The sequence below is a fragment of the Vanessa cardui genome, chromosome 26, assembly GCF_905220365.1.
Source record: "Vanessa cardui chromosome 26, ilVanCard2.1, whole genome shotgun sequence".
Lineage (NCBI taxonomy): Eukaryota > Metazoa > Arthropoda > Insecta > Lepidoptera > Nymphalidae > Vanessa > Vanessa cardui.
The window spans coordinates 9726150-9752516 of record NC_061148.1 but is presented as its reverse complement, the minus strand read 5'-3'; the positions used below and the strand labels follow the sequence as shown (position 1 = coordinate 9752516).

Genomic DNA, 26367 nt, shown 5'->3' with positions numbered 1-26367 from the left:
CGGTGAACCGCTCCGAATCTCCGCTTACAAGTGGTACAAGATCGAAGATGTCTAAAGACAACCAAATTGCTAACTATGTACATTCGTTGTTATAACTTTCGTATAGAACGAGTATAAATAAAATTTTAACAAAAAGAAAAACCGACTTCAAACAAAATATTAAAACAAATAAAAATGCACTGAAAAGTAATAATAATAATAATTGCATATTTAACATATTTTTGAGAGTCCTCCTAGGTAAAACGAAATGAAAAATATTAGACTACTTAAAAGTCGATTTACGATTATATAACGTAGTTATAGTTATTGTTATATTTGGAGCCGGTGTCGGCCACGGGCACACGCTTCAACAATCAAAAGAAAAAATTGATTGACCCAGTATAATATCGTATAAAAGGTAATTTGTAAGAAACATATTTCTTAAAGTATTCTTGTATTGTTTTTTGATAGATATAGTATAGGGTTGGCTAACACCGACTCCAAATATAGCAATAATTATAACTACATTATATAATCGTAAATCGACTTTTAAGTAGTCTAATATTTTTCATTTCGTTTTACCTAGGAGGACTCTCAAAAATATGTTAAATATGCAATTATTATTATTATTACTTTTCAGTGCATTTTTATTTGTTTTAATTTAGTGATATAGATTAAGACTTATGTCGTTTTCATACGGATACCATCATCGGAAAAAAAAAAAAATGGGACCCCACGGGAAGCACTACCTTTCAAACAAAAAAAATAAATTATCAAAATCGGTCCACCCAGTAAAAAGTTATGAGGTAACAAACATAAAAAAAAAAAAAAAAATATATATATATATATATATATACAGACGAATTGATAACCTCCTCCTTTTTGAAGTCGGTTGAAAATCCGCTGTTTTTACCATTCTGCCGCTGATTCTGAAATCTGGCATTAAAGCTTCGTTTCATGTTCGATTATTGAATTGTAAATAACGCCACCCCATGGAAAAGCTTTTTTAAAAACTACAATTTTAAGCAAAATTAAAATGCAACTTTCCTTTTTTTTAAATATAGCTTCGGAGTTTTGCGTGTTGGGATTTTTTATGTCGGAGATAAAAAATCTAGAACATAAGTTGAAATTGCAGCTTCCACGGAAACGCCTCGGGGACCGGCGGTTCATTATTCACTCTCCCTCGAGATCTCGTAACCTTCGTCCAGTTAATTTTATCTGCCTCTTGCGGTTAGATTGTCCTGATCAGCGTTTTCTGTTACTTTTTCATCTTATACTATCATCAGGGCTTCTAAAGAAAATGTAAAGGTTGGAAAAAATACTTGAACCCCTATTTCATTAATTAAAATGTTACTTTTGATAAAATTTACGATGACGTGTAAGCATTGCTTTTACGAGTATCGTGACTAGAACAGTAGCCCGACGTTGACCGGGCACGCTGGCCGCGTGTACTGGAGGCTAAATTTACTTGGTATTAAATGTTTATGAAAAGACAAGTTCATACTTGCGGTCTGTTTATTTTTATTTTGAAATAATTGCAACTACAATTGAGTTATATCCACATGTTAAAGTTTAATAAACCAATACTTATATTGCAGTAACTGATAGTCATTTTTATGACAGCTTAAAGTTTGGTTAGACGTTACTAAAGCGACGTAAACAAATGTATTTTCTCAATTTGAGAATATAAAATGACTACATTTCGACTTGACTCTCATTGCCAATTCAACTGAATATTCTGCATAATGAAGCTTATATAATATTTGGAGCGAATATCGTTTCATCGGTTAATATGCAATATCATTTAAACTAATAAATCTATGTACTTTTATTTAAAATAATTGTTGTGATTAAATCGCTCGAAATTATTTATTTACCGGCTACGTAATTGTGGTCACATTCAATCATTAGCCATTATATTCGTACATATGTACAACGATGAAATATTTTATATCGGAATGAAGTTTAAATTATAAATAGTTAGTGAATAATTAATGTTCCAGCGCGATGGTGAATTTTTTATTTCTTGCTTTCCCATTTAACTATTGTTGAATGCAACACATTTAATGAATAATATAATTGTTCGAATGAATTTCATCGTAAATTGAGAGTGGGAAATTTTACTCGTGGAGAATCTTTCACGATATTGAACACCATTTTTCCATTTAATTTACTTCAAAAATTAAAATATTACGAAATAATTTAAAGTAATTCACGATAAAGTTCTACCAACTCTGAAAGTTAATTTATTTACTTGATCATTGACTGTTTTATATAAAATCGTGATGCTTACAATTTTATGTCATCAAAATTACATTACTTTCGCGTAAGATCTGTAAACTATTAATATTCCATGATGATGATTGTAGGTTGACTGATGACTATATAAGGTCCATTAGTTCATGACTAACTTCCTTCGTAACAATGTGTATTTTCCAGTGATTGTTCAAAAATATTCTGACCTTCTTATTTCAAATATTTTCCACGTTGGATCCATCTTGACAGTATTTTCAACACAGTAACCTAATAAGGTACACGTGCTAGGTGATCTGCTGTCTGTATCAATACTCTATTATTGGTTTTTCCAGCACCTCACTTGCCATTTCTTGCACGTAAAGGTTGCTCCAAACATAATATATTAAAGATCTATTCTTACCGCTATCGTATCCGTATAAAAGGTTTATCTGGGCAAGTAGGCGATCTGATTAAATATCATAACATCAATTCCGGATCGGGAATAGTAAAGAATGTTAATTTAAAACCGTACCTTCGTAGATATCAGAGCTTGTTATTGAACTATTTACTTGAAATTATTTAAATTATGCTGTTTAGTAATTTACGAGAAAAACAAAACAAAAACCAGTTTCTATGATGACAAATCTCATTCTAATGTAATTTTGGAGGAGTACATGTCAATAAATAAATAATTTCTTGAGTATAATAAAATATACGTCTACGTCCAATAAATTTAATTTCCGATATATTTATAAATTAATTTATCACTATTCAAGTAAGGTTAATTATATATTTTCAGATCACAAATGGCGAATTGCTTTTATTACAACATGTTCTTATAGTAATTAGTACAAATGTCTCATTTATTTTGTAATTATTTATTTGTCTGTTATATTAGGGTCTATTTATTTAAGAAGTGTGAATACTGCATTTGGTTATCCCTCTAGAACTAAGCAACCCAAATAAGAACTCATTATAAGATGATGATGATGTATAAGATGATTAGATGTTTGAGATAAACGGATACCAAGTAAAAAAAAAAAAAGAAACCTAATGTCTTTACATGTTTTTCGATAACACGGCCTACGCAAAAATAAATTATCAATAGATGAGCTTTCCGCTTTAATGTTAACCGAAGTTAAATTTCGAAGAAGTTTCTTTGAAATTCCATGGGTCGTATTTGAGTTACCTATATTTATTGCCCTCAGCCATGGAGAAATGTTGTGTGAAACTTGCCAAATACCGAATAAAATTGGCACATTTGCTTCTTCGAAAAAGTTCCTACCTTCCCTTTTGGAGAACAGATTGGCAGGAATTAAGTTACGAGAAGAATCTCTATTTCCTTGTTCACGTTGAAAACCATTTACCAAGAACTGGGTGGCTGCATTATTTGACACGCAGGACCCTTAAATACCGACTAAATTAGATAAATAGCGGCTTCTATAAAACTGCTTTATAAAGTTGTCTGAACAAACAGAGCCGCGTGTCCGAGCAATCATGTCTCCCCCACGTGTTGAAGCACTCTTTAATCAAACCTTGATTTATTGTAACACGTTGAATGATTGTAATGATAGCTGAGGGGCGTCGCATTCGAGGGAAAAGGAATCATATACCGTGGTCACAAGAGCTAATTTTAAATAGCGGTAATATTTAAATCGGCAAACTATATAAGAACTATTTTGTGCAAGGGAATTACGACCTTAACGCTTTGTTGAAAGCTCCATTTTACATAAATGAGGGAATTTAGAGATGAAAATTGTTTCAAAGTAATTTTGACCGAAATGCAATACATTAAGATTCATTTTATACTTAAAAGTACATTTCGAGCGGACAATTTCAAAGGACGCTGCGATCATTTTAAAACAATTTATATATTATTTTGTTAAGCTTGATTCGTAGTTTTGCATTGCGTAACTCGTACATGTCAATGTACCTAATTTGAATTCTAACTTACTTCTACGACTACCGTTAAGTATATGTTACCCCTCAACTATGTTATCAGCTTATTGTAGAACATGTGCGGTGAATTTAAATCAAAGACAGCGGCTTCACACCCGGTAGGCAAGGCATCGCTGAGATTAGTTCTTGCTTAATTATGTGATTGTAATTAATCTCGCTATCGGCACTCAACATTGAGGCATAAACTATCATGTCACTTGAAATTCTACCGCACATTTTGTATCCAATTCACTTTGAAGCAATGTGGTGGAATTAGCTGAAAAACCTTATCTTTGAGAGGAAGGCCAATAGTAGGATTTCCTTAGCTTATTTCGATGTCTTGAATCTTGTGGTCAGCTACCGTTGTGTGTGTGAGTAAAATGTGGTATCTTAAACGATCGGTGAGAACTAATAAGCATATGACAATCTGTTCTTTTGGACACTGAGATTCTTCTGAGATTTTCATGTACGCTACGCTCGTGATTTCATTGGTCCAAAATTTAAGTACCTACTCCTGCGTTAATACCTAATAGTATTCACAATCATTAATTGCTTCTAAGAATTGAACTGGAGTCCTTACCAGAGTCAGTCAGTTAGTCTGTTTGCAAAACGTTGTCTAATTATAATTATAAAAGACATTGCAAGCCATCTGGCGGCTAAACTCGCCGGAAGGACAGAAAATATAAAATAAAGTTTTACTATTAATATTCTACACATATTCAATAGAAAGTTCTCGACTTTCTCAGGAAGCACTCTAAACGCTTCCTTCCACACTTCCTAACTCAGAACGTCACTTGTCGAACAAATATACACCCTATATTAATATAATAAAACTTAAAATCCATTGGTATTACCTGATCACGTCTATCCGCTTGGCGTATTCGAGGAAGATTCAAATGAAAAGCAGCTCTAATGCTGTGAGTAGAAAATTGAATTTCCAATGAAATGTAACGTTGATAAGTAAAAATGACATTTACAGTAAAAGGATAAGGCTTAAAATGAAAAGTACTAGTTTTATTGTTAGCAATTTGTCTCTTCTTTCTGACGTGTCCCGCAATATCTCCAAGTTTTGTTTCATAAGAAATACGATTACACGAAGCAGTGTTAACGATTTTTTTGTTGTTTTTGTTGAAAACATATAGAAGTGCCGATTTGCGGAGCTGGGCCCTTTCAATATATATATGGAACAAATTTTCGGAACATCAAAAATAGATTAATAATATAAATAAATTTTATTAACTTAATTGCGTAGAATCGCAATTTCTCTTTGTTTCTTATTGCTGTTGTTTGTTGATTTTGGACAGAAGTTTATTATCTCTTCGGTATAACTTCGTATTATTCTTGCGTAACATTTGTTAATGGAAAAAACGATTGAAACAATTTTCAGTTTGTGAAATATCAAATTTATTCAGACAACAACGAGCTACCCGTGGCGGGACGGGTGCGAAAAGGGTCTACATAGTATAAGATTAAATAACAAGTGTAATGCTTCATTTATTTTAAAGAAAAAATTTTGCTTTTTTCTCCTACTCAACGTATTTATGAACATACTCAAACTCAATTCCTTTATTAAATATGAGAGCTTTACACTTACCTATTAGTAGTCAAATTAAACAGTATCGCCGGTTCGGAAAACGAACCAACTTGACCTGAAAAATATACCTGAGAAGAATCGGCTAAAGAAATTCAGCGGCTTCTTTTTCGTCAAATTTATTCAATACACATACTAAATATGAATAGAAATAGTCAGAGAAGAAATAGAGACGATCATCTCATTCCCATCATCAATCATGAACTCACTAATTTTATAATATCAAGCGTACCTTAACATTTTTTTTAAATTTGGCAACAGAAGCATTTTTGACGCATCCTCTTTTAGAAATGTGTACGACATTGCTCCATAAGATTTACTGAGTCTAAGCAGTCGAGTTAAATAGTAAAATCTTCATAAGCTTTCCTATTGAATCAATCTGCTTATTGATGAGAACCCGCATTCAAATCGTTTCGCACACCCGCAGTTTATCAGATCTGAGCGAAAAGACTTCGGAGACCGGCTTTGTTTGATACTATGCGGTGATGATGAAAATTGTCTTGAAATGGTAACACTATCAGGATGAGTCGGATGGCATTTTATGCCTTTTGGTGAAAGACGATAACAGGGCGCCAAACTGTACCTTTTTGAACGTAATGAACGGGCCGAGCCTGTTTGACAATTGTTCGACGAAATGACGGAGAATCCTTGATGTTGGGTGGTCACAAGTCGTATAGTCAAGGTCGACGCGTCGTTAGGATCGTATCTGAAATATAGCTGAAAAGTCGCTGTGGCCTGAGATTGTCTAGGATTGTTTTGGGTTCGATGTAATGTTTACGATTTGAAAAAAATACTTGGTGGTAGGGCTTTGTGCTAGCACGTCTGGGTAGGTACCAGCCACTCATCATTTATTCTTCCGCCAACTAACAGTACTCAGTATTGTTGTGTTCCGGTTTGAAGGGTGAGTGAGCCAGTGTAACTACAGGCACAAGGGACATAACATCTTAGTTCCCAAGTTTAGTGGCACATTGACGATGTAAAGAATAATTAATATTTCTTACAGCTCATTGTCTATGGGTGATGGTGACCACTTACCATCAGATGGCTCATATGCTCGTCCGCCAACCTATACCATAAAAAATGTTTTGTTGAATCGAAGTTCAGATTTTAGGCTCAACCCGGCTTTATAATAAAATAATCATTTTATATAAGGAGATGGCACGTCAGAACATACGTCACCCTTAGCAGATGCTCATGATGGACAAGCGGGACAGTTTTTTCAAGTTACAAATATTTTTCATAATTATTTCTGAATTAAAACGCTTTCTCATTTGAAGACAACATCGTGAGAAAACCCGCATGTGTTGGATTATTTTATTATTCTGTTATGTGTATACGTCGCTGTCGAAAAAGTATCATAACCTTCTACCGAATTAAGTGGAGCAACTTTTTATTTTTTATTTATAAGTCATAAATTATTGACGATTTAGTGCAAAATTGTCATATGCATAACAAACTTAAATCTGAAATATTTGGAGCAGTCCGAGCAGTATTTTTTTTGATGCATTTTCCTCGGCGTATTTTCACTTCTAATGTTGTAGTAGTACTATTGAAACTGTTATTTATACTTTGATAGATTTTTTCATAATATTCTTCGTGATATAGGTGCTTGTTTGTGAACTAGTGTAAAAAACCCAGAGACACATTTTCCACAATGCAGATATTTTTAAGAGAAAACGCTAAACTCATCTAAGACTCCGAAGTCCACCACAGTACAAATGTGCCGTCGATCCAGCTGATGCCGTGCGGCGCAGTTACACAGCAGCGTATTGACGACGTAACACGTTGACAGATGCAGCGTCCGTGGAGATGAGCGCGCGCGGTGCATCGCTCCGTCTCGCTCGCACTCTCCCCGTCCCCCTCCCGCGCGCACGATGACGCGCCGCGCTCTTCTAACCACGCTCTATTGCACCATTCTTATTGGTAAGTTATAGTAAAGTATTTATTAAATCAAAGATGTCTTTAAAAAATTGTTATGTTTATTCATCATTTTGTTTTATGAGGTCGTTGACCTTGAAACTAGTTATATATTAGAATTCTAATTATGTTGTCGATTATTTTTTTAATTCTAATGGCATGAACGGGAATATTAAAACATTCAGGCTGCGGAGCCACCTGCCATTGGAACAGACTATAGCTTCAATCGGCAATATATTGATAGTTTTTATAGGATCGATGGCAGAATTAAATGAATGAGAAATATAAGCTTGCAATTCGTATTGCAACGGAATCGGACCAAGACTGCTATCGTTGTGTTTCTTTTCATTCAGAAGTAAATAGATTGTACAATATTTTAAACCGAAGATTTATTTGTTGAGTCGAAGTACTCGGAGACATGTTTTCCGCAACTGAATAATTTCTGCACTGAGAGTATATTGCTGCGAACGCATTGTTACTGAGAAATAGTGTCGCCGTGACTGTCTGAAGTGACAGCGAGTGAACCAAGAACCAGAGAAATTTTCGGTACAACATAACAGCAATTCCGATTTTAGGACTTGCGTTAGAGATAGAAACAATACGGAGTTAAGCCCTCTAGTAAGCAAAATATCCAAACTTTATTCCAGTAGGCTTTTACAAGCACCTTCATTGCTTGGCCATGGCAATCGTCATTTCTGAAGCAAACCTACCACCGGTTCGGAGTGTTCATATAACTAAGAACCGGCATAAAACTTTTCTCAACATTTAAAATACAAAGTTGTGACTAACAAATACTACCTGGAAATCAACAAGTCTTAGATCTACGGTTTTATCATCTCTGTAATATAATCTAGTGTTGATTAAACAATATGCTTTTTTTATTAATGTGTTGTTTATTAATGATTTGAATTTATGGACGCAATAAAAAGTGCGTGAAAAACATGTTGCATTGTCGTTGTTACAGTAGAGTCAAGTGCAGGGCGAACGTGGGCGTAGGGAACACCACCTCTGTAGCCCGCAGTACTTTGTATTGCTGTGTTACCGAGTGAGTGCTGAGTCAGAGTAATTACGGGCATAACGGACTTGTTTATTATCTTAGATCTCATGCTCAGCGGCGCCTTCATGATACACGAATTTATTTATACTCCTCACAGCGTATATCAATGGACGATCACGAATTTCCGGGACCAAAGTGCGCCCGAAGAATACACATTTTCACCTTCTCATTGAGTATAAAAAATATAATCGAAATGAACCAAAGCAATAAAATGATTTTAACGTTCAAAACGTTATCATTTATTTCTTGTATTTTCCGCTGGTTTTCCCACCCTGACTGGTGACGATTGTCACTCAGAATAAGTGGCGCAGTGGACGGACCTGACCTTTTAAAGGCGTCGACATCGATCTGTTGTTATTTATCTATATTTTTATGTTATTTATATATATATCTATTATTTTGCGATGAACAGACTATTGCTAAACACTTTACAGGTTGCAGTCACCGCTAAAGAATGTACAAAACTTCAAAATGTCTGTCAATCAAAAACTATTTATAGACATAGTAATTGAAAACTGATGAGTTTGATTACATTAATATAACCTTACATTTATTCATTAAAAATGGTTTTTAAAAGATGTAGCTATAGGAAAATATGTATGTATGTTGGTGTAACTATTAGAACAAACTTGGAACACGACTATAAATTGTCAGAGAGTGACATTATTATGTCTAATATAATATATCACCAAACCAAGCATAGTGTTTTCAACATTTCACGGGTAACCAAGAGAGTTCTTCCAGAATATCTTTGCCGGTCTAGGACGCGTAGGCAGGATAAATTCATAAAATGGACGAGTGTTAATGTCATTTCTAATTCATTATTCTAAGTTATCTGTTCTAGAAACTTCTTCCACCCTCCTGTAGCGGAGCCGGCGCCCGGCAGTAATCTGTCAATGCGACGTCCGATTCAATCAACTGACATCCATTTAAAGGTGTTACTCTTGCATGAGAGAAGCGATTCCAGAAGCGTTTCTCGGACAAGAGATTCAATAATAGAAACCAAAGAGGATAGAAGAGATAAAATATTAGTAATTATTTATTATCACATACCATAGTCAACTATCTAAGGCTAATGAATATTTTATTAGTATCAAAAGTATAACGCTACATGCTACATAGTAGCTCAAATTGAAGCAAAAGGAAAAACATCATTTCTACGCTTTTCAGAATAAAGAATCGTAAGTTATTGTCATTTACATCAAATACCTCATCATTATTTTTATCAATTCATTTATACAATTTTATTCTTCATTCAAAATCAAAAATCAAAATATACTTTATTCAAGTAGCCTCTTACAAGCACTTTTGGACCGTCAATTAAAAACTATTTTAAGTGAAACTACCACCGGTCGGAAAGTAGATTCTATCGGAAACTCAGTAGTTACTCTTATTCAACATTTGAAAACAACAGTCATGTCAGTTAATTACAGTTATATATGCATGTAATATATCCTGCCTGGAAGTCAATAAGTATTAATTCCACGCGTTTTTATCGTCATTATGAATTTTTCCAATATAATTCCTAGTTTTATGATTAAGGAATGTAATGATTTCTCATATAATATTTATGACTCCTATACAAATTTATTTATTGCTTCTGCGATGTAATGAGCGTGAAACGCAAAAGCATTTTATCTTTCTCGAGGAGTTAGTCGCGTTCGCTTATATAATGTGACCTATTTTTCGATCGCTCTGCTTGTCATGAGGAAAATGGAAACGTGCTCAGTGGCGCAAGTAATAACTCTTAAGCATCGCAGATATATTGAGATATTAATATTTGCAAATTTATAGATGTGTTTGCAGCTGGGCACAAATATTCTGCGTTGAAATTTTTTATTAATATTAATTTATTTTGTAATAACATCGCCTAACTATATACATATACATATATGTATATATTATATTATACGGGGACGTAATTTCACCACGTAGAATTGCATATAACCACGTGATGTCGATGTGTCTTTCAAATTAGAAATGCCTTTTGCAACTGTTTTTATCGGTAAAGCGATGCAGCCCGTTCAAGAGAATTAATAATTACCCCTAATAATTCAAGATGATACAAATTTATATAAAATACAACCATTTTGATATTTGAATTAGCATAATTTTTTTTTTATAGAAAATATAGCAGTACTATTTTTTGATAATTCGTGATCGTGTTTGACAAATTTAGTTCAGAAAACAAAAGCTACTGTGGAGCCATATTAGAAAACGTTTTCGGTATTTATAAAAAAAGATAATGAAATTTCAAAAGGGAAGAGAATTTCTATTCAAGATAGCATGTACAAGGAGCGCATATCTATCTGGGTGCTGTAAAAGCTCGAGTGGGTGAGTAGTACTTGTTCAAGGCGCTGTAAAACGTTCGTATAGAATTACCATACGGGATTCACTGCCTCGGGCGTTCTGTTGGCCTGGTACGTTTACTCTGAGTATGTATATCATTAAGGTATTTTAATATGCCTTTTTTCTTTCTTGCCTTATTTGCGTTTCCTCGTTGTTAAAAATATTTGTTCACATAAAGGAAGTTGATTATTATGTAATAAGGGGTGATTTATTTTTAGAAAATCGGTATTTATTGTTTATTTATAATTAAAGATAAAAGAATAAGGTACAACTTATTTGAAAGAACGTTTTTCTAGAAATATTTAACTTTTAAAAACACACTAATAAAACATTTATATGCCTTATAGATTCGGATACTTTTCAAACTCATACGATTGTTATTAGACTCTGGATACTTTAAAAAAGTCCATGCAAATACCTTAGAAAAAAGGTTTTGGAGGAATTGTTGTCACAGGCTGTGCTCGTGTTGCAGATTTATTCTTATTAGCCGCTATCGAGCTTAACTAACTACTGTACGTATAAACAGATTAGGGCATTTAATTCAAATAGAATTTTAGGGGAAAACAAAACATATGGGAATTGTAACATCGCTCGAATAAATGGAGTCGAGATTAGCCCAAATAGAACAATGGATATAATTTCTGTCTGAAAGGGTATAAAGGCAAATCCTCGCACGCAATATTCGTTTTATTAGCGAAGGAATTAGGATTACTTTAGCGTGAGTTAATATTTAAACGGTTCTTGTTTTGTGATTAATATGAGTAATTTATGTTTAGGGAAACATATACAGCAGTTGTTTTACATTAAACCTTGTACATAATGATGCTCATAATGAACTCTTGAGAACTACTTTGCAGTCTTTATGTTTCAGCGACTCCTATTTGATTAAAATTATGGCCAATATAGTGGACATGTGTTGCAAATCTGTTTAAGATATGCGTAACCGGCTCATACAAACTCGGCGCTGATTTTCTTTCATAGTGGCGTACGGCTTCAATACTCAAAATCAAATTTTTTCAAGTAGGCTTTTATAAGAGTCGAGATGTCCCAGTGGTTAGAACGCGTGCATCTTAACCGATGATTGCGGGTTCAAACCCAGGCAAGCACCTGATTCATGTGCTTAATTTGTTTTTATAATTCATCTCGTGCTCGGCGGTGAAGGAAAACATCGTGAGGAAACCTGCATGTGACAAATTTCATAGAAATTCTGCCACATGTGCATTCCACCAATCCGCATTGGAACAGCGTGGTGGAATATGTTCCAAACCTTCTCCTCAAAGGGAGAGGAGGCCTTTAGCCCAGCAGTGGGAATTTACAGGCTGTTGTTGTTGTTTACAAGCACTTTTCGTTTCAAGTCAAGCTACCACCGGTTCGGAAAGTAGTTTCTACCGAGAAGAACCGGCAAGAAACTCAGTACTTACTTTTTTTCAACATTAAAAAAATACTAAGTCACGTTAGTTAAATGCAATTATTTAAATTAATATATCCTGCTTGATAGTCAACAGGTATTAACTTTACGCTTTTTTATCACCTATAAAATGATATTTTAAATACTACAGAATGTGTCATTATAGACAAAGTTCATACACTTTTTGTCATTAGACAATACAATGCGCTGTGTCCCTGCATTTCAAATCAGTAATATAAATATTAATTTAAATTACGTGCTGTAAAGAGTCATATTAATTTGCTGTAAACAGTATTTAAGTTATTTATCCTTAAGAGGTAATTTCCTTATAAGTATCTCATTGATTTATAATCGATGGGATATTGTACATTTATATCATATCATATAATTATATTATCATACCATAACGTAACGTAAACGAACGTTTTAAGAATTACCACCTTATTTCAAAGGTTTCAGATAATATGGTCGCTGTACAGAATGCCAAAAATCGAATATAAATCAAGTAAATCATTGTTTAATTTCAGCGTTTCACAATAATATATTTTATATTCTCCTCCTATTCTATGTCGACGTTACTGTCATATGCTAGCAAATAGAGAAAAGAGAAAAACATCCGTACAAAGAACTCACATTTACTAATATTTAAAGAAAAAAACTTTTGAAAAATTGTTGACTTTAAAATTTCTGTCACTATTTATTTTATACGTAGTTTACAAAATTATATTTGATTTTTATCAATTTTATTTTTCAATTTAAAAAAGCAACTGCCTTCCATAACTGCAAACAATCAATATAATAAATTAGTTTGTTCATTTAAGTACACTTGAGCCCAATTGTACCCTTTTATCTTCTCAATGTTCTTAGATTTGCGAATACTTAAGATGACAAATATAAAAAACAGAACAATATTTGTGTTGTATAAAGCACTCAGCGTAAGCCGGAGCTCAGAAACGTTACTTAAAATCTTCCATTCGTTTCATCAAAGAAGCAATTATAAATATGTGCGACATAAAATCAATCACTCCGTTTGAAGTAACCCGGCGTTCCAGAACGATCGGGACTGCGGGACTCCGGGCAACACACAAAATACCTAGCGAGTTTCCTCCTCGAGAATACGATACATAAAACGAAATGGTTCATTTTTCGTATATCTTTTCCGCCCCGCCATACTTTCGTCGGTATAATAATATAATCAAGATGTTAGACGCAGTTTTATTAGGTTTAATTTATATGTACTTATTTATATCCGCTAAAACATTCCGCAAAGCCGGCAGTTGAGCACAATTTGCATCTAAAAAACAACTGGGAATCCCGCAATCTCCAAAACTGCCTTACAAAGACACATTCCCTATTTTATTATCGGAAATCGTATATTCCTATCCCCTCTACAAATAAATTGGGACTGTATCCCCGGGGATTTGATTTCAAATTCGCTTGTCTCCAACAATATCGTCTAATCCGTACAATCAACAGAATTCCATGGCCCCTATCTTGCCAACCATAGAATAAATGCGCCAGAAGCGCTATTGTTGAATATCTCTAAAAGCTGTTTTCATCTCTAATCTTATAAAACGCTATGTTCGCTAAAATATTTCGCTCCCTGAGGGGTTAGATAGGGAAATGCAATGCGTTGGTTTTCGTTTTAATTGTTAACTAGTTGGCTTAATTAAGGAACTAGTTTTAACCGGTTTAATTAAAATTATCAAGTTCCCCGTTAATATGTCACCAGCCCTTGGTTCCAGAAAGTTAATACAATACTGGTTAGGACTTCATCAAGACACAGAGTCTAATCTTGATTTTATCGGATAAAATCGTTTACAATTCAAATCTCAAAATTATTTGTTTTTCGAAGATAAACAAGCACCAAAAATTTAATAAGCTTATTAAATCCTCTTCTGGCGTCCGTTTATTTTGAGTATCCCAATCGGGGAGTCTTCACAACTAGAAGAGAGTGTCTTGCACAGGCATCTTCTAGAAAGAGTCCATGTTATCTCAAATTGCATTAATCCTCAGAGTAAGGTGTGAATGTGGTGTCAATTACTATATATTAGTATTAAATATTATTACATGCTTATTCGGCCAAAAGATTATAATTTAATTCTTAATTCGAAAACATTTGGTAATTATGTATTATATTTAAGGATACAGCAGCAATTTCGAATTACATTCTGGTGAGATACGCTGCTCGTATTTATTATAATAATGTTTTTTTACTAATTAAACCGAAAACCGATACACGTTGGTCAGTTAAGTCAACTGGAGGTTAAACGGAGATTATCTTATTACATTGCTCGGAAACACACTTTAAAATGTAATCGAATTGATTGCGCTAACGAATGGCCGTGTAAGCCGCCGATAAAGTTGCCGCAGAAACCGAGCTTAAGTCCCCTTTTGTTTACGCTATTTAGTAATTATTTCCCGAACATGGACATGAAATACTCGTGTTATTCGTTTTGTTTGTATATTTCAAATCACAGTATATTTTCTTCAATTTTCCTTCGAACCCTTTAAAAATTATTATGTAATAAAATCAATTCGAGTGTAGATATTATATTTTATATTTCAAGATATATAATCCGAGATTTTCTAGATGGTTTCTTTGTGCAAGCCTATCTGGGTACCTACCACACATTAAAAATTCTACCATCAAACAGGACCACTAATAATGTCTGTTGGCGTTGCCCTCTCACCATCAGGTGACAATTTCCGCTTATCTATGTCCTATCTAATGTACTCGGGGCGCGTGTCTTCTCTTTCCGTGCTCTTCTATTATTCGTCATCTGGTCGTTTACATCCATCTATCTCACATCCCTCACATCCCTCGCCCACGAACACTCACCGTGTGTATGTATGATGTATCACTCTCATATATGTGAGTTAAGAGGATACAGATTATTATTAATTTTGGATAAATATTTTAACCATAATGAGATTTCGGCAACCAGCCACCAAATACTTTATTTCTAAAATATTTGAAATACCTCATAAATTATAAAGTTATTAAATATCGAATGCATTTAGAAATTTTATTAAGATAGAATAGATTAACTCTTTATTCTAACATCTACAAAAAAAATGTGTAATCGTACTCCGTTCCCTGATAGATTTGATTGAAGAATAAGCCGTTATCCGTTTCATGCTTCATAAAGGCGTTATCTTCTTCTAACTAAAGAAATTAACAAAATAAGACTGTAACTTTACTTACAACATATTAAGCATTTTATTCATCCTTTCAATAATAGACGTTAAAACGGTTCGAAGCATTTAACAAGCCGCTTCTATTTTTTAATCTATGGTCAAACACGCCCTGTCGCAGCATTATTTGCAACGTGTCTGCAGAACACGCTCTGGGCGGTCACGGCGGCCATCTTGTACGCAATCCTACTAAATACTATTTGAAGTATTCTCTCGTCTTCGGAATAAATCAAGATATTGGTCTGAGAATTGTTGATTTTCAATATTTTTTTCGTTCAAGAGATTCGCAGAGTGCTCGAGACCGTGATCGATATCCTTTGTGTCTCCGCTCTCATACTCGATGAGAGCGCTGATTTGTGGATGTCACGGATATTATACGTTTTTGTTTTTATGAGAACTGGAATGTACTCATACTCAGGTTTAGATCGCTGACATGAAAATACACATATAGAGTAACGTAACATTCGTGTTTGTCTTAAAATAACTACCCATTCAACGCATTGCTTTATTATTGTTATTTTATTACTTAAAGTGATTGTGCTTTTATGTAATTAGCCAGTTTGGTCTTAAATGCGTTGAATGACTTTACATTTTTATGTGAGCAGGTATTTAATTATAAAGTTGTGTTCCTTCATATGTAAGGGTTTTTTTTACTGTATACTATATATAAAATCAATGAGCAAACTATTTTCTGTAAAATCATTTTTTTTAGGGCTCACCCATTTTCTTCACGAAGTTTCCTGGTAAAACATTCAGATCGCTTTTTGTACACTAAATACTAAGATATGAACTCTTAATAATAATTCTTTGTCATTATTTACGAAAGCCAGGAGAAAGTAAGTAACGTCTATAATGAATAATTACCGCTCCCTTTAATATTGATGAGAGCGGCTACAGTTTTTAATCTCAACCCATGAATATATTAGCGAAGCGACTTCATCTCGATTCCTTTAGAGATAACTTCCCCTGCGAGTTCAACTCAGATGAAATAGGTTATTTAGAAAGCTATTAACTAAATAACTTCAAAAAAGTGTGCAACTGCCGGAATGCATCTTTGCTCCTCATGTTTGTTCCCCTATAAATGAAGTGAAGTGTGCGGTAATAATATTTATTTTATTATTCTCTTCAATAACATTGAGACAATGTTATGTTTATGTACCTACCGAATAGCCTTGGAACGCGTGGTGGAAGCGTGGTGGAATATGTTCCAAACCTTCTCCTCAAAGAGAGAGGTGGCCTTGGCAAAAATGCAGTATATCGTTCCAGAATATTAACTTAGCTTTATAAACTAACCATCGAGACATTTGATAGAATTCTAGATTAATTACCATTATATTCTTCTTAAGTTTTTCATTTCAAACTTAAAGGCTTTTCTCTAAGAATTTAATTGCGTAGCGATTATAAGATCGATAAGCTACGACATCGCTACGAGCGCTACGAAGTGTTAACCTTGATCTTCGTCACCGTTTTATCGCTTAGATATTCTTAGTACAGAAATTTAATGTTTCGAAAAGATGTAACTTTGCCTTGAAACATTTAATAAAAAAGAAACTATTACTCAATGTGTTGTCAACACTTCATTCATAAAAAGTTTCGTATCTCGAGTTATGAAAAAAAACTGAATGAATGAATTTCAGGATGGCTTACAACCGACAGTTATTTTGGTCGACAATTTGAACTTAAGCTTCACTAGTCTTCCCCCGCGTAATATCCTTTGGTTTTCTCGGTTTATTTGCATTTCTAACCCCATTTTTCCGACGTAATCTACTACGCACTATCAGTGCTTACTAACTTATCCGTAGTCTACAATCACGGCCGTGCATGCAACAGTGACGTCCTAACAGTTGAACCACCTATGCAGGCCTCTAAGCTAGATGAGTTCCCAGAGAACCCCCTACATCCATGGTGTGTGGAGTTCAGTTCCCGCTACCCGTGCAGGTACTAACAGAAACATCAGTGCGTGGCAAGCACTAAGCGAAAAATTTCCCCCTCTTCATGACACCGATACCATGTGTCGCTATGACTTTTTGCGGTTTGCAATGACCTTCTTCTGTAGGGTGGTAATGCCCCACCAAATCGCACTGAATAAGCTTAATATGATTCCAAGCCCTCTTTATAAGCAAATAAGGGGCTTTTTCTCAGCTACGACGATGTACTTTTTCTTTATTCTAAATAATTATTTTGATATTAAGTGAAAATTTAAATTAGTCTGAAATAGACGTAACTATTGTAGTAAAGTCATATAAAGTATCGATTACGCGACCATTATCCAGAGCAATATTAATTTTAATTTCGCTTAAAATGTTTCTTAAAAATATTGTTCAATTATACAATAGTGTAATAAGTATAAAGTTTAATTATACAAACGATAACTTGAGATAGTTATCCAAGTGTTACTTCGCAGTAGACGCAGATATGAAACGTATCGACCCTTTATTAGAGTCTACATTCCAATTCGAGTTTAGTGTAATGGTTCTTGAATAAAAACAATTTGATTGTAAATATAACGACTTTGTGTGGTGTATCCTGATATTTATATTCTTTTACAAATATAATTTCAATTGTTTATTGTTCGTTGGTAGGGCTTTGTGCGAGACGGTATAGGCACCACTCATCGCATATTCTATCCCCAAACAGCAATGCCTAATATTGTTTATTGAGCAAGTATAACTGCAGACACAAGGGACATATAACATCTTGGTGCTCACGTGCTAACAATTTCGATCAGTTAGCCTTTGCCTGACATATAACCAGGATCGTGTTATCTACGAATTACTTATCGAATACCTATTTACTGATTTATTACCTACCATCAGAAAAATCAGAATCTTTATTTTGAAAATATGCAGATGTTTTTATTTGATCTGGGCGCCCCTATCGATCAAGGGGCCACAAGGGTGGCTAAACATTGATAATTCACACTATTAATGTCGTATGTTTGTGCGTGTTTATATAAGTGTACGTAGCTATAAGCGTATGCGACCGTAACTATTTTTGTGGAACTAAATGATAAGACTTGTTTGAGAAGAAAGATAATGACTTTAAGTTTAAGTTAGTGTACGAAATCACACCGAGACTAATTGCTGGATTTCTAGTGACCAGCAGAATTGGTAATGTTAGTTGTTGCTTACAAGAACTCCGATATAGTTAACGGTAACTTACAACAACAAGGAGACAAATGAACAACATTCATTGGTCCATGCATCTAATAACCCATTACATTAATGATGGATTGCGTAAAATGGCCTTTCAGGCAACAATGGCAGAACGACGAAGAAGTTTTGATCTCAATTTAAAAAAATTAAAGTTACGTAATTAAGTGGAATAGTGTTGTATTATTATTAATTATATATTAATCTAGAAGTGCCAATGTTAGTTTACAATACAATACAAATCTTTGTACTATTTTCGATTGTTACAAACTATAGCATGGTATAGTATGAAATCCGAGCTTTATTTGTATTATAAAGTAATATCACATCTGTTGCAGAAAACCGTTTTAATTTATCATTGAGATCGGCAAAACAAAGAGCTCCTTTGAACCGGACGCCGTACTTTGCGATGTAAATAGAACTGCATCTAAAATTTTCCATCGCACGAAATTAAATGAGCAACCCAAAGAAATTCCCATTATAAAATTATCGAGTGAGTTCGCCACTCGGAGGGTTTTCGTAGCCGCAGTGCCTCGAGTGCATCGGATGTTAATTAATGCTCCGACAACAAAGGAAGCCAATGAGGGGCACCTATTACCATAATAATTTCTACCACAATCGACTTGCAATATGAATATCGGCTAAAGTAAACGAATAATTATTCGAATCGGTTCAACTGTTTCGAATAATCGATGTTATTGGGAGCCTGTTTGAATTTATTATTCGAACAACAATAACTGTCGGTGATCGTATCAGGCGCGTTTACTGGCTGTAATAACTGCATAGTATATAGCGTGTCCGCAGCGTCCGTCAGTTCGTATTCGTTATATTATATGAATTTAATTTTAATTTCGATTTTAACGCAGGCGTTCCACATGAAAGAATTTAATTATGTTAATAACTGACGATGAATAGCCACGACAAAAAAATATACCCATTGATTTTATTTTATATTTTGCACATAAATCTAAATCTAAAATAGGTATGCCTTATTGAATTAGTAACATACATTTATTAACCGTTGCGTAGTTTTTACCGAAAATGAATAATTATATTTATAGAAGAAATTGCATCGCTTAAAACTTGATATAACTATTATAATCATGAGTTCATACTTGAGCAGACACGCTCTACTTTGTTTCTCTAGTATTTCATTATCACAATCTGTAATACATTGTTACATAATTGTATCAACAAAGCGTTACTTCGCGACCGAGGACGCGGGACGGGAGACAAAGTTGTTTGATTGCCGTCTTAGACTATTTTTATGTCTCAAGTAAGCAAGTATCCTCTGTCGAGTTTAATTGAAATGGATGTTGGAGTATAAGTATATATATATGTATACCTACTGCATAAACGGAGAACGTTTTGGTTACTATTATCTTAATGCGTTATATTACATAAGAAAAGTCAGAATAAATAATACATAATAAAATATTTTTTCATCTTAACTAACGATAATAAAAATATATTATTACTTTGCATAATTATCAATAGTGCAAAAGAGTCAGAATCCTAGAAATAATTAAATTCGGTTTTAATCGCGATAGTTTCTTGGATTAATAGTTTACTATATTTATTATTAAACGTCATCTTAGGACATCTCGTCGAAATTCTAAGTTTCACCCGCACCACCTTGATGTCCGAAAATCCACAACAGCGCGATTTTTTAGACATTTTTTGCCTCGTACGACCACTTTGTGGAACCAGCTTTCGTCGGCGGTTTTTCCGAACCGATACGACATGCGAACCTTCAAGAAAAGAGCCTACTCCTGTCTCAAAGGCCGGCAACGCACCTGCTAGCCCCCTGGTGTTGCAGATGTCGATGGGCGGTGGTAGTCACTTTCCATCAGGTGAGCCTCCTGCTCGTTTGCCATCTATGTCATCAAAAAAACGTTTAGATAGCTAACGCCATTACACGCGTAGCGAAAGGGAAATTACTAACTAAAAAAATGTTGCTTTTTATTTGTTCCACCTGATATTTGATTTTTGGACCGTGACATTTGCAGTCCTATAAGCCGTGAGACCAACGCGAAGGTCGAAAATTCGAATTTATTAAATCGGTAACACATTGAGTAGTCTGAGCCGGCCAAGGATTAATGTACCGAATATAAAACTTAGGCACTTTAGGCACCTCGGGGCCGCGAGCGATTCTATAAATCAGATGTCGCGGGGCGGTGTCGGCTCATTTGTATTGCAATTTATATCTCTTGTGAATGCTTTCGATAATTGTGTTTGTTTTCGCGCGACGGGGACCGAAGTTTTGTTATAAATATATTTTTCCCACCCGGTACGCGAACTGCTACGCGACCCACTTTATACTCGTCGACAATAGATAATATTATGTTACGGGGGTAACACGGACGTACATCTCATATGTGAGTAGAGGTATAGTCTAATCAATTCAAGTTATAGTGCTCGCGAATAAAAAGCATGGCAAACAGAAGCAACGAATTATTTTTGATAATAAATAAATAAATAAATATGAGATAACATCACATACATTACTCTGATCCCAATGTAAGTAGCTGAAGCACTTGTGTTATGGAAATCAGAAGTAACTACGGTACAACAAACACCCAGACCCAAGACAACATAGAAAAGTAATGGTAATCTACATCGACTCGGCCGGGAATCAAACCCGGGACCTCAGAGTGGCGTACCCATGAAAACCGGTGTACACACCACTCGACCATGGAGGTCGTCAAAATAATATTAACATGTTAAAGAACCTTATTAAAATTAATACGTTCTCTAGGTAAAAAGAAGTGAAACAGTAATGTTTCGCACAAACTCATCTCAAGTCATCGCAATCGAGATATAGTCTCGGCAAACAAAGATCCGTTAATCGAGCAAACATTTCATCTCGGGTTAATCCCCAAAAGGGAATCAAGGCAATAAGTATTCCTGCGCTAAGCTGAGACTTAAAACAACGAAGTAATTAACAGAAGAGTCGGGCTCGCCGCCCGCGCCGGCCGCCGGCCTCCAGATGTATATTGCTCTTTTATTCATCTGACCGTGGAACTGATTTATATTAATATTATCTCGGAACTCTTTCTATTTCCGCAGCATTTCATCTCCGCAATAAATACGCTTTGAAGTTGATTTATAATATTGGTGATGGCTTATATTTATACAGTACTAGACGTTTGGAGTTCGACGTGTTTACGAACCCGTGATTTTGACGCACGTACAGCTGTTAATTTACCTATTATATCTTAGAGAGTAAAGATAAAGCAATAGAGAGTGCAGTGCTGTTTGCTCACACGTTTGTGCAAAATGTTCTGCGCAGTTTCGTCTCCAGTCTCGCGAGCAGCCGCCGCCTGAAAGTAGCCAGAGGGAATACTATCAAAGTTAATTTAGTACTCATGGCAGTTAACACGTCATTATAAACGTATTATCTATTACCAAACCTGGATTTACAGGTTAGAACATATGTAACTCAATTTTTACATACACATCATAAGTCATGCATCATCTGCAAATACACATAAAATAAACAAGGCGTTATATTTAAATATAATCTTAAACTTATCATTAAAAGATGAATCATTTTTCCGTTTAATTTTGGCAATTCGATCAAAAAATAAATAAATATATATCATACTAATCTGTATCTACTAACCCGTGTTGGTGCAGCGCAGTTAAGTAAGCTCAAAATGATCTCCTCAATAGGTCAGACCCCTTAGCCCAACGCGGGCCATTAAAAGACAATTTACTAAAATAATATTGAATACGACTAAATTGACGACTGTAATCTGAAACAATCGATTCGTGGAAGATAATATACCCCGAAGCGATTACGGTAAAAAGGTCGACTGAATAATTTTGTATCGTCAGGTACGAATCAACCCTTTCAAATTTATATTAAGGACGACAAATGGAGCATATCGCAGAACAATCGAAATAAACAACTTCCCGATTGCCTCCGACCGACGCGACCGTCCGGCAGCGTTCGGGCACGTTCGCCATCATTCGGCGTCATTCGGTCACGCTCCGTTCCGATCCTGACCGTTTTACAGCCGTTAAAATTTCCAATATCGTCTGTTTACGCAAACGATCATTCAATCCGACGAATTGATGGAGCAACAAGATGAATTGATATTTATTTAGTTGTGTCCGTATGAATTTTATTTCGCGATCAAATTAATTGGTGAACAATATTTGATTCGTTCCTTATTGAAGTTTTTGATGGTGTAATTTATACTGGTATCGGGATTTCTAGTGAAATAACATCATATGCAACCTCTGAGTTAACTGTCTATTAAATTTTAAATGTAAATTATCTAAGTCCTGACAACAAACTGCTGATATCGCGTCGATATTTCATTGCTCTGATTCCGTTTCAGGAGACGCGGCAAGTAGTAGTTGCGTCACTCAACTGTGTCGGACACACTGAGATAAGACAATGTGAATAGGCATGGCATGTGTAAAATGATTTTATGTCTCCAATATCTCTTCAAAATTCAGCGTCACCTAAAGCTAAAGGATTCCGAGTGACTTTGTCATCACCAATCGTTGCATGCAATACTTTAGGTTCAGACGCGAATATTTTTCAGTTATTGTAGAATATTTAAGAATACTTATGATTTCTGCAAAAACGCGACTAAGGCATCCTCTGTCTTTGAGGTTTGGAATATATACCACCACGCTGTCCCAACGTTTCTATGAAATTAGACACATGCAGGTTTCCTCACGACGTTTTCTTTCACCGCTGAGCACGAGATAAATTACAAACACTAATTAAGCACATGAAAAACCCGCAATCACCGGCTAAGGAGCACGCGTTCAAACCTCTGGGCCAACTCGACCGTGTACACGTGTACTCAAAGCGAGTAAATTGTTAAACTTATTTAGCCCTATAATAATTTCGGCGTAATAAAATTATTTTACAAATGAAATAACACATCAGACGCATTAGAATATAGCTCACGGCAGTCGCCACCTCGCGCCACCTCGCACCACCTCGCGCTGCGGTTGCGGCCGGACCGCTGTAATTGCCACGAGATGTGCCCATAACTTGTTATACGAGTAATGAAATCCCAGCAGCGAGCGGACTCGGCGCCCGAATTAAATCATTACATATCGGTTTTGGATTGAAATGACTCAAATTTACATTTGATTAGACCCGGCCGATGATAAGTGAATGTAATAAAATGAATATATTTCAGTTGCGCTGAAACAAGGAAAATGTACACTAAGACATTCACAGAACTTTACAGTAATGTACTATCAGTTTTTTTAGTTATATTTATGTATTTATCATATATCCAGATATGTGTTGTAGCTTAATTTAACTCCATTGAATTGATAATATTCTCAATAACTCTAATTAATTTTGTTTGTTGTCTAAGGTATGTGTAATTTAAATAAAACACTTACTTGAGTCCTAACACAATTTAAATATTTTATTCATAACTTCGACTTCGATATCGACAATTTATTTACGATTTTTAATATTTTTTTCTGATATTTCTTATTAAGACATGTACATGTACATAGTTCAATTCAAAAAAAAAACAAATCTACCTTCAAATTAACAAGAACTAATTTTGAACAGCGATAAGGAAAGCAAACTCATCACAGTGTAGAAAAATCAGTAGGTGGGTTTATTTACTTTATTTTTAATTAACAGATCTAAAAAATAATAGAAATGTAAAATATTCCTGTTTTGCTATATAACGGTTCCAAGAATTTAATTTCCTTATCATGAGTTTACTTATTAACAAAGAGACCTGTTGTCAGGGAGGAATATAAATCATACTTTAAATCGAGAAGAAATTTTACAACTGTAATCGGCTTATGTTATCGTCCTCTGAACACGCCCGGCTCTACCTATGACAGTCGCAGCTCTGGCGAACGTGATTGCTTTATACTAACATTCTGAAAGAGTCTGCGTCGGAAAAAGGTTGGTTTTCAATGCTTATCTTGTCATTCATACATTGCCATATTAAAATTAAAATATTCTATATTTAAGTACGCTCTTAAGAGCTTATTTGAATCGTTACATTTCATTGTGGAATGAAACGTTAAATTACCACCGGTTCGGAAAGTATTTTCTTCCGAGAAGAACCGGCAAGAAAACCGTCTAAAAATAAGTTTAAAGTCATTTACATTCTGTACCTTTTAAAATGTATTTAAATGATCTAAAAAAAGTTCAAATAATTTTATGAACACCTACCTAATTAACAAAAAATTTTTACGCAAAGGTTGCTAACGATCTGCGAATATATTTTGTCTCATCTCGGAGCCGCGTAAAATTATAAGCGAAGGCTTCTCGGGAACGCTGCCGACTCTTCGCGGAGTCTCCCACTCCTTTCGACGGGACTTTGTTTTAATATAAACAATTACATTTGCATCAAAACACTCGAACAAAATTAATTGTCAGATTTTAATAAATGCAAAGTTTTATTTTTGAATAACATTCGTTTAGGTTAAATTTGATACTAGCGACTCGCCCCGGCTTCGCACGGGTGCAATACTGATACTAAACATACTACAGTATTTGTTTATTTACGACATCACATTAGAAATTTCGAAAATCATCAATATTTCTTTACTATTTTGTCTATGTATTATGTATAAAAACATTCATCTCAAATCACTATATCTATTAAAATACACCGTATCAAAATCATTTGCGTAATTTTAAATATCTAAGAGGGACAGACAGCAGTAAACAACTTTGTGTTGTTTTATGCTATGTAATGACATTAAAATCTAGTCAACATTATATAAATAATAGGCATTCTTTTTTTAAGTTAAAATATTTTGAAAACCGGCCAAATTTACAAGACCTTTTTCATGTCTCGTAAGTTGCTTGGCAAAGAAAATATAATACGATAGAAAATGGAAGAGTTATATCTATTATATTGTTATGTTTGATTGATTATAATCATTGGCCCACCGGCGGCGACGCTCGGCGGCTGTACCGAATCGTATCTCACGGCGAGAGCGTATTGACAATGTCAAAGCACACAATTGTCCCGAGCGTTATTAATATCTGAGAGCAAACGTAATCAATTAGTATTGAGCGCAACATTTGCATATCAACGCGTAAACCCTCGTATTTACATAAAACAACGTTAACTTAAAAGCTCAAAGTTTGCAAGTCTCCACAACTCAATGAATAGAAAATGTTATGTAAGATTTCAAAATCAAGCTTTTATTTAATCCATGTGCAAAGACTACTACTACTAAACGTCAGTAGGAGTAGTTGTTGGAAAGCTTTTACGTTAACGTTGATTGTATTGTCACGAGATCTAATAGTGTTAAAAAGAAGTTAACCTGGTTGGTGAAATTGAGAAGTTTTGAGTCACGCAAACATGCAATTTAGTATAAGACGTTCCTTAAATGTCAAAGCTTCGAACATTTTATGTTACAATGATTAAATATATCAATGTTTTAAAAATGTGATTACTTACAATATTTTAATAATACTTTTTATCAAACTAATTTGATATTTAATTAACTCTTTTGGTTTATAGCCTTTCCCATGCTGCTTCAGTTTTGGAGAGTTTGTATAAAATAGTTGATATAAATG

General features: G+C 34.5%; 1 protein-coding gene across 1 annotated transcript in view; it reads left to right on the top strand.

The window, feature by feature from the left end:
- The window catches only part of LOC124540787, a 78760-nt gene that overhangs the window by 5667 nt on the left and 46726 nt on the right, over positions 1-26367 (top strand). Inside the window, exon 2 of the mRNA XM_047118504.1 lies at positions 7536-7666. Coding sequence (XP_046974460.1) covers positions 7618-7666 — 49 coding nt within the window. The 5' untranslated portion in view covers positions 7536-7617. The remainder of the gene's footprint in view (positions 1-7535; positions 7667-26367) is intronic.